This window comes from Pelecanus crispus, chromosome 2 (assembly GCF_030463565.1).
Source record: "Pelecanus crispus isolate bPelCri1 chromosome 2, bPelCri1.pri, whole genome shotgun sequence".
Classification (NCBI taxonomy): Eukaryota; Metazoa; Chordata; class Aves; order Pelecaniformes; family Pelecanidae; genus Pelecanus; species Pelecanus crispus.
In genome coordinates, this window is record NC_134644.1 from 7,744,301 (window position 1) to 7,753,810 (window position 9,510).

At 50.8% G+C, this 9,510-nt stretch overlaps 1 protein-coding gene across 1 annotated transcript; it reads right to left on the reverse strand.

The window, feature by feature from the left end:
- Positions 1-728: 728 nt before the first annotated feature.
- On the reverse strand, positions 729-9,242 carry CRYGN (crystallin gamma N). Its single transcript, XM_009492302.2, has 4 exons — positions 9,222-9,242; positions 8,508-8,756; positions 6,533-6,678; positions 729-864 (listed from the first exon to the last, which is right to left on the reverse strand). Exons 1-4 carry the CDS (start codon positions 9,240-9,242, stop codon positions 729-731), a joined length of 552 nt encoding a protein of 183 aa, XP_009490577.1.
- Positions 9,243-9,510: the final 268 nt, after the last annotated feature.

Sequence of the window (9,510 nt, forward strand, 5' to 3'; positions counted from 1 at the left end):
CTGGGAGCACTGAAGGGTCAGAAGGATGGGAAGAGGGTTGTGCAGAAAGTGACAGTGCTGTGGCTGGTTTTCTTTGCTGCCGCCCACTCAAAATGTCATTGTCATCTGAAGGGCTTATGAATCAGGGAGCAAACAGAAGATTGCTCAGGTTTTCTGCCTTCAGGGATTTTTTTTTCATATATTTTTTAATGTGTGCTGATCTAAGGTCAAAGTAACTCAGGATGAATGATTTCTATCACCTTCGCCTCAGGAGCAGCATGTCGTGCTCGGACAGACCCCCACGAAACAGTCAGATCCTAACGTGATCCTCATGTGTGTCCTCACATGGCACGAGCAGACCCTCCGACAGCTGCGTGCCTGTGCTCACAACACACGTGTGAAGCAACGTGACCCCCTCCAGGCATCAGGATTCAGCTGGGTCCATCACATGGTGACCCTGGACGGTGCAGAGTGAACACGTGTCAGACCACAACCGCACTGGGGAGCATGTTCCCGGATCTGCTTGTCACCACCAGTTCTGGCCCATCACCCCCATGAGCAAATTCATAGCACATAAATCAAGCTTAGAAAAGTTGCAAGTCCATTTCCTCTTGAACTCATGCAAGTGATGGAAAAAGACTACTTAGAGCCAAAAGCTGGTGTTTAACAATTTATTCCACGGGTGAGTGAGTGGGAAGGAGGGTGATGCCCGGTCTCAGCAGGCCATTGCTGGTAGGATGAAAGCTCAGCTAGAAGTAGTTGACAACTCTTCTGATGGACTGGACATTCGCGCTCCGCGCCTGCCACGCATTGAAGCTGCTGAACTCGCCCCGCTCCACCACGTACATACGGCCTCGGTAGTTGGGCTCCTCGTACAGCACCCACCTGAGCAGAAAGGGAGGGCTACTTGGGTCCCAACGATGTGGTCATGCGAGGTGGCCTCGTGCCCACACCGAGTGGCTGCATTTAGGCACTGCAGTACTGCAAACTACCAGGGCCCGATGGTCCCTCTGCAGTCCCAGTCCCATCCTGCACACAGAAATGCCCCCAGTGGAGTTAACTGCTGGTGCTTCCCCCTGTTTCCAGCGTAGCCTGGCAATTATCCACAGCCAGATTGGAACTTGCCTTTAGAAGAAGTTGTTTTGGGTTACACCAGCAATGAAGCCTGGGACCAGGGGCTCCTGGAATGGATCTCTCTGAGCTTCACCATGTGCAACAGAAACAACTTAATAGCATTTGATAGTGCTAAAGAAGGACATGAGTCCCCTCAGCCCCTGGATAAACCCATTTTGGACTCTAAGGAGAAATGTGCAACACTTGAAATACGTTTTACCCCTTTGAACTGACTCATTAGCTGTGATGGGAACCATATTTAATAATTTCTCTCTTTGCTAGCAATTCTCAATGGCCTCTCTTTGAATCTTTCCGACAGACAGCAGGACTTGGCTTAGTTATCTTCACTTTATCTCTATGTCCAGAGTTAACTACAACTTTCCCTTGGAATACAGTCATATAGATACAACACTCAACAACCTTGGTGACTTTGGCATGCCTGACTTATTCACCTAGCTTGGCTACGTTTCTTTAGCATGTCTTTCTCCTCTTGAAGGTCTTCAAGTCAAGAGCAATTCTGATGGTCAAGAGGGACAAATTTTGCCGCTCTTCTCTCCCTTCATCACACTGTGCCATGATCTTAATGTGGCCACAAGTGTCACCTCTTTCCTCTATTTAAATATCCCATGCTTTTTAACCAAGTTCTGCTATTGCTCCAATAGTTTCACAGTCAGGTTTCCACCCCATCATTGCTGAACTGCTCATCTCTGCCTTGTTCTCCTCTTCCCAACTTTTTTAAGGATTTTATAAGGATCTCTGCTGCTTGTCCCATCTGTTTGCTCAGCAATGACAACAGAGCACAAATGCAATCTTCCAAATCATTTGGTTTCTGTGGTCTGTGTCTTGCCAGGAATTCAGCTGTGACATCTGGGTTGGGACCTACTATATGTGGGATTTCCAGAGAGAAACTCCGTTAAGTACTGGATGGGTGAAAGACTGCTGGGCCTCCAGGGTCAGGCAACAGCTGGTGAACTCAGATCAGTCTGACCCAGAGCAAAAAGCTGGAGTCCTAGGAAAAAAGTTGTTTATAAAACCATCCACCCACGGGCATTATGGGGGAAAAAAAAAAAAAAAAAAGCAAAAGGTTAGGGTATTTACTCAAGCCACCTTACAGATTCCTTGACATATTTGGATTTATTTTGTGTTTCTGAGAGGACACAAGGTAGGACTGTGGTGGGTTCCTTCTCCCATTGCCTGTGCACTGATAGGACTGGCACATTGAGCTCACACCTGCCTGGTGCCCCCTCCACCCTGCTGCCCATGCTTGTACAACCCTTTTCTGCAGCATCGCTGCAATGTGCTCACCCAAGGCATTTGGGTCGCAAGCATTTCCTGCGAACAAGTTCATTCTTTGGCACTTTTTTTCAGCCAGTTTGTATCCAAACCAGAATTACAAAGTCATCCTCAGACTTTTCCTTTGAAGCTCACTTTGCAGCATGTGGAGGAGGCTGCTTGTGGCTCATGTGAATGTAGTGGCAGGTTGCCCCAAAGCCACGTGCCCCCACCCCCCCGCCCCCCACATATCCTGTTGTGCACTGTTGGAGAGTGTGCTCAGCTCTTCAGCTTAATTAAGAACAATTAATAAAATTATCCTCCTCTAGATACACCCCAGCCTTGTTCGTAAGACACACATGGCTTTCTTCCTTTTCTACCCCATCCCTTCAGCTTATATGTACCTTCCCATATTTTTGGGCCTCATTCTCCATCAGTTCACCTTCCCTCCCTCAAGCACTCCTGAAAAGGGCTCCTGATCCTATTTTCTGCACCTTCCAATCACTCCCTCCTGCTGAGAATACCTAACATTATTGAAAATACTGCATGATGGTAGGACAGGGACGTTCACAGGGTGTTGCTGGCCCACTGGGACATGGTTGTTCTTCCAGCTCTGCTCCGCTCTAGGGTATTTTTCAACAACTGCTGGACCCTGGGGAATAGTGCAGGGGGTAGAGCAGCCCCTCACAGTCACTGTCTTTCCCAAGACCTCTACATTTTTCTCCAGACACATAATTGATGTGTCTGCACAGTCACATGGAGGGAATGGGACAGGCCTTGGGGTAGATGGAAGCAGACTGCGTGACCTGGTATGGTGATAAGAACCCACCAGCCTGTTCCTCTGCTTAGGGAAAGGCTGAAAAAAAGAGGAATAAAAGGAAGAGCAGAAAGATGGGAATGAAGCGTATCAGCAGTGCAGGGTGATGAGTGAAGACTTGTATGGCTGGCTTAGCTGTTCCTTTATTGCCTAAAATTTACGTTCTCTGAGACCATCAGTGAGAGAGGAAATCAAGTCAGTCAGGAGCCCAGGAAAAAAAAAAAGATGATCCTGTCCTCAAGCCCAGCATGGGAGAGCTGATGCAGGCACATAGCACGCAGCCCTCAAACATCTCGGTGCTGTGTTTCATTAGCACATAAACCCAGAGGACACGGGAATAAAACTCGGCATGGAACCAGTGCAAGCCCTGTAAGCCAACACTGGCTGCTCACGCTGAAAAAACTAGCAGGGGAGTGCTGCAGCTTCAGCCTGAACCAAGTGGGATGCTTTCAGTAGGGCTCGAGTTCACTCATTCTCCACGTAGGACTCGAGCAGTGCCACGAGCAGCTATCTCCTCTGCCGAGAAATAGGTAATGTTTATTGAGCAGCAACCTTTGGGTACCTGTTCTGGTTGATATTTCACAGCCTGGCTGCGGAACATCTACCAAACGCTCATAAATGCTTCAGCAGAATAAATGGTTGGTCTGCTTCCTTCAAACTTGAAGGAAAACGTTACTGTAGCTTAGAAAAGCCCTTCTTGGGGTATTCTCTCCTGGACTGTAAAACAAAATCGGCTTTTTAAAGTTGTTCTAAGCACTCCCCTGTGGAGTGGCTGAGGCACAAAGGAGGACAAGAAGCGCATGTCTTCCTCTAAAACCAGATGATACCATCTGTGATACCGAAGCTGGCTCTGCCCGTGGGACAGGCAAAGCCGCTCGCCACGCAAACCACAACAGCTTCCGAGGAGGCGGTAACATCTCAAAACTGTTCCAAAATAGTAGTTTCAGCATAGTTTTAACAGCTTTATCATCACCCTTTCTGGCTGCGTGGGGTAGCAGTCACCAGCCCCAAAAGGGCAGCGGGGAAGGTGCTGGACACCCTCAGCCCCACCATACACCATGCCAAGAGCAGATGTTTCTTTTCATTCCCGTGTTTCCAGCTGACCCATCATCACTTCCCACAGGCACGGCCACCCCCACAAGTGCAGGCAGCAGCTTTTTAACAGTACGTGACACCATCCACAGATCTTGAAGGGGAAGCAAACATTTCTGTATCCAATGGATGTCGCGTTGTGGGAATTAAGGGCGAAAATCGCAGAGTGAGACTTCGGCAGGCAGGGAGCTCAGGAGGACCCTGCCTTACGCCTGCTTTCAGCAGGCACAGGGTAAACCAGCCCCGCTTGCAGGCTGGGGATGTGCTGGAGACAGCCTGTGGCTGAAACTCCCCTCGACTCTGGTGACCCCATCTCCTCTGCTCCCCAGACGGTCGAGGATGGGTCCTGGGAGGGCTTTGCATGGCTGAGCCCAGTGCCAGCTACACCTGCAGCACCCCTGGGGTCACCTGGGCTTATATGGTCCAGCCAAAGGAGAAAAGTGGTGCCATAGGGTCCCTTTCTCCTCCCTGGTCTCCCCTCTCTGCTGTGGTATCTCCTCCTTCCCTCCCTCCTCCTGCAGCCCGGGGCCAGCAGGTCCCTCCGCACTGTCCTGCCTTTTAATGGCCTTGAGAGATCCTTCCACATGCTTGCAACAACCGTCTTCCCGGGGTCTGAATGCAATACTACAAAACTCAGCGAGTTTCCTCACCAAGCTCCTCTCACTATTTAATTTTTTTCTATTTTTTTATCCCTACCCAAAGCCTTTGAGAAGTCATGTAATGTTAACATAAACAGCCTAGGCTCCCATGTGAGGGAAAGCAAGCTTTATGCCCCTTATATATTTTGCAGGGGAGGGGGAAAAATCAATCTGAAAAATCTAAGTGCTTGAAAGTTTCTGGGCAGCTTCCCAATTTCTCAAGCTCCAGGCTCTGCTACGGGGACACGTGTGGTAAATAATTGGCCCTAAAGCTCTTGCCAGAGTACTCACAAGCTCTCTCTTGGCTTTATAGTGTTGGTACTCAAATGCCTTTTGCTTCAAATGCTCGGCACTAACGGAGTCCCCGGTGGGCTCCAGCCATTTCTTCCCATCAGGAGCTGGTAGCTCTGCTTCTTAGTTTTAATGAATTGCCACTGCCTGATCATAAGCCTGTTTTTTTGGAAGAGGAGGGGTCTCAGCTGAATCAGAAAGGGTCCTGCAGAACAGTCGCTGTCAGGATGTCACGAGTTTGGATGGCAACAACCTTTTTCCTATTCTGGGCAAAAATTGCTGTTGGACAGAAAGGGTCCAGCATCCCACGCTGGGCGCAGGTGAGATGTGCAACATCCAGTCCAGGAGAGGCGGAGAAGAGCGTTTCTGCGCTCCCTCCTCTGCAGGGGCTCCCCTCTGCCCCGTGCCTTGCTCCAGCCACCCGCTGCCTGACTCTGGGAGGATTTTATGGCATTCCCCCGCACCCAGCACACTTGCAGTGAAAATGCTGGACAGAGGAAAGGGGAGACGTCCAGGTAACAACCCGTCTCATAACAAGAGAAAAAAAAAAAACATAAAAAGGATTGACACTGTTGAGAAGATGCAAATTGCCACGCGACAAGAAGAAAAAGGCAAAGCTGCCGTCCTGCCCAGGCTTTCAGGAGCATCTTCAGGGGCAGGAGGATGGGGCTGAGCATCAGTAACGCATCTGCAAAGTGGATTCAGGAGGCACCAGGGTGACCAAAAACCCCCATTGGGATGGCTGTACATCACCACTGCAGTTGCCCCTGTCTTTCAGAAAGAGGGTTTCATTTTAAGGTGAGACACCACTGCCTCAGTTTTGCTCTCTGAGGAGGAGGTTTCTGGTGTTGCAGCAAGCCTTGGTGAAGCCACTTGCAAAGCAAAAGCCCTGACCTGCATCACCCAGAGCCATCCATGCGCCCTCCCCGAAAGCCTCTGTGCAGATTTTAAAGAGGTGTTTGGAAACATGCACAGAAATCTTTAAAAAAAAAGGAAAGAAAGAAAAAAAAAAGAAGCTCTTTTTAGGCTTCTTGTTTCATACACCTTAAAAAGATGTCTTGGAGCTCCTGTAGCTTGTGCTTAGCTGCCACCCTCCAAAAATCATGCCCCTTTGAAGCAGCTCTCAATGGGCAGGCACTAAAATTCACCTTTAAACCATAGGTTTAACTCACATTTTTAGGCTTTCTCCATGTCCCGCCAGCATCGACAGGCTTTTCCGCAATGCGGGGAGCCTCTGCAGCCCCCTCGCTCCCCTGCGGTGCGGGGTACAACGGGTGCAGGGCAGGGAGCACCGCAGCAGCTGCGTGCCGGGACACGCGCGGTTACTTACGCGCCATCGCCGTACACTTTGAGGGCGTTAATGCAGGTCTTGTCCCAGCCTTGTCCCTGCAGGAAGGAGCAATCTTCCGTCAGCTCCAGGCTGGGACCGCTGAAATGGCTCCCCTCAAATATTTCGATCCTGTAATGCTCGCCGTGCTGGGGACAAAGGGATTCCAGTCAACAAACCAAACCAAAACAAAAAAAAGCAGCAAATTACTCCCTCGGGTTTTGTAAGACAAAGAAGAAGATGGAAGGGTGCTTCGGAAGGGGAAGGTGAAAAGCAGTCCAACACCACCAGTGCCAGCAGGCACGGAACACGCACAAACTCGTGCCACCTCCCAGCACACCACGCCAACTAGAAAAGCAGCCAGAAAAACCTTCGTCTCTGCACCCGGCTGCACCTTCCTACAGCCACCGTCCATGTGCGAACACATCGCTCGTGGGGTGCGTTGTGCTGAGGCACACGTAGCCCCTCGCCCATCTGCAGGTCCCCCCACCGGCCTGCAAACCCTCCGTCCCAAATACGGCATCAGCCACAGCCCTGGTTCTCCGTGCACTCACACAGCAAAAAAAAAGATATATACCCAGAACGTACGAAGATATTAGACTATTCCCCTAAACTAATTTATATCGCCTCCAGTTCCACGCGGAGCTGCTGTTCCTGACGGGAGACATTGTGCCTTTCTTTAAGGAAAATAAAAAAGGGAAAAGAAAAGGAAGCTTTCCCAGCATCATCATTACTGCATGGGCCCTTGAGGGTGACATGACATAAATTCCTCCAGGGAGATTTCTGCAGCCTGCGGCATAGCTATGTGGGACAGAGCGAGCTGAAAGGATATTTTTAAGCTAAATTCAAAGAATACCTAAATGCATTTTTCAAATAAACAACGTCAATGCACAAGAAGGCCTGGCTGCGATGCCAAACCCCACAGCAGGCAGCCGCTGGCAGCAGCCGAGCGGATACCGTGCCTGAGCAAACATTCCTCCGGGAATCTGCACTGCAGAAATGCCTCGAAGCACTCACTGGCATCTCACAGGGAAAATCGTGGGCCAGGGAGGGAGGAGCATGTCCTCGTGCCGGCCGGGCTCCAGGGCCTGAGGCAGAGCATCCTCCATGTATGGACCACAGAGGTGCTTTGGAAAGGACATTATGGACCTGAAACAAACCCCTTGCTGTGCTGAAAAGCAGCTTTGGGGCCAGCAAGAAACCCCTCCAGCTCCAAGTGGGTTCATCATTGCCCTGGGGGTCATGAGTGATAGGAGAGTCCAATGGGAAGATCTAACCCAGATTCATTTTTCTTTGCTACTTTTTAATCTTCCCAATGAAACCTTCCTCGGGGCAGTGCTTTTAAAAGCTTCATAAGGGGAGGGCTATCTAGTATGGGGAAAAACCCCACGGTTTTAGTTTAGGATTACTGCGGGATTTTGCCACAGCAGAGAATTCAGCTTAAATTTGCTAGGAGCAGCCCAGGTGCCCCATGAGTCCAGTTCGGAAAGCAGAAAGTCCTGGGGCTGCCCGCTCCCCCTCCGGGCGCAGGGGGAGACCAGGCTACCGTGGCTCATACTTGCCTTGGGCAATGACCATCCCTCTTAATTCCCCCGGGAGTATTTCATAGTGACTCACATTAAAAAAGAAAAGCATGTGACGCTGGCAGGACCTTTGAACCTCATCTGAAAAAAAACATGAGAAAATCCCAGCCCCCTAAAACTGCTGTGCTTCATGCTGCGGGAGGAAGGCGATGTGTCTTCTCCCGGCCGGGGGGCACGGGAAAGCACGACTTGGCTTTGTGGCCGGTGCGGACCACTCCAAGGGGTGACAAACCTTCCCTGAGGGACTATTTCCTTCTCAACAGGGTGTATTATTTCTAAAAAGAGCAGATTTTTATTGCGCTTATTCACGGGGCTCATAAAAACAAAGCCCAACGGCAGCTCCATCCCGCTGATGCTCCGGCTGGGAGGGTGAAACGCCAGCGGCATCCACTCACCATGCCGATGGGCCGGCAGGAGCCCAGGTGGTCGCTGCGGCCATTCCAGCGATAGAAGTCGGGGTACTCGCCGTGCTCCAGGACGTACTGCTGCCCTCGGAAGTCGGGGTGATCGAAGCAGACCCAAGCCCCGCTCTGGACGTAGATGGAGTTGACCCGGTTGAAAAAACCTCGGTCCTGGAAGCTGCCGCAGCTGCCGCAGACCTCCAGCTTTCTGCCCGTGAAGCATTTGCCTTCGTAGAAAGTGATCTGGGGGAGGGAGGAGAACGGGCCCGCGGTGAGGAGCAGGGGCACAGCCAGACCCCCAGTTTGAGCAGATGGGAACCACTTGCAGATGCATCTTTTTTAGGGTGGTTTGGTTTTTTTTTTTTTTAAGCTGCTTTCCAGCAAGAGGAGCATGGCATCACTGGCATTTTTTCCTAAGAACCGTATTTGTTTTTCTGGGAACGCAGCGCATCTTGCATTTACGACACTTCTCGCTGCCTCGTGCTCGCTCACACATATTTCCATCAGGAATGTTTAAACAGGAAACTGTGCTCCCGAAACGCAGCTCCTTCTGCCGCACCCTCCCCATCCCTGCTACCAAATTTACTCCCGCTATCATCACTCACGTCGCATCCTCCGGGATATTATCCTAACCTACTCCTTCAACCCGGAGGATGCTTGTGCTCTCCGGCCCCAGGCTGAAAGGGAAGCGGTTGGGTTGTTACTTACTTTTCCTGAGTATTGAGACATTTTCTGCTGGCTGCTATCCAAGACCAAAAGTGGGAGCCAAACCAAAACCGCGATGGACAGAAACGTTGGACACCCCGCTATATAGCAGCCGGAGCAGGGGGAGACGGGGCTGGTGTCGCGACGGCTTTTTAACAAAGCAGTGGGAACCGGGGGCTTTACGCTTTCCTGCTTCGTAGGCAGAACCGCCGGTAACGGGGCCTGCTGAGTCCAGGGTTTTGATTTCGGGCAGACGATCTGACAAAAGATTTGCTTGGCAGGGCTTTGGTCG

What these genes read in the sequence shown, in the direction of transcription:
- CRYGN (XM_009492302.2), bottom strand. Translation starts at nt 9,242, where the DNA reads ATGTCTCAATACTCAGGAAAA. An exon ending in TGTCTCAATACTCAGGAAAA is followed by an intron (nt 8,757 to 9,221) that starts GTAAGTAACAAC and finishes TCCCTCCCCCAG; the next exon opens with ATCACTTTCTACGAAGGCAA. An exon ending in CCTGCCGGCCCATCGGCATG is followed by an intron (nt 6,679 to 8,507) that starts GTGAGTGGATGC and finishes CTTTGTCCCCAG; the next exon opens with CACGGCGAGCATTACAGGAT.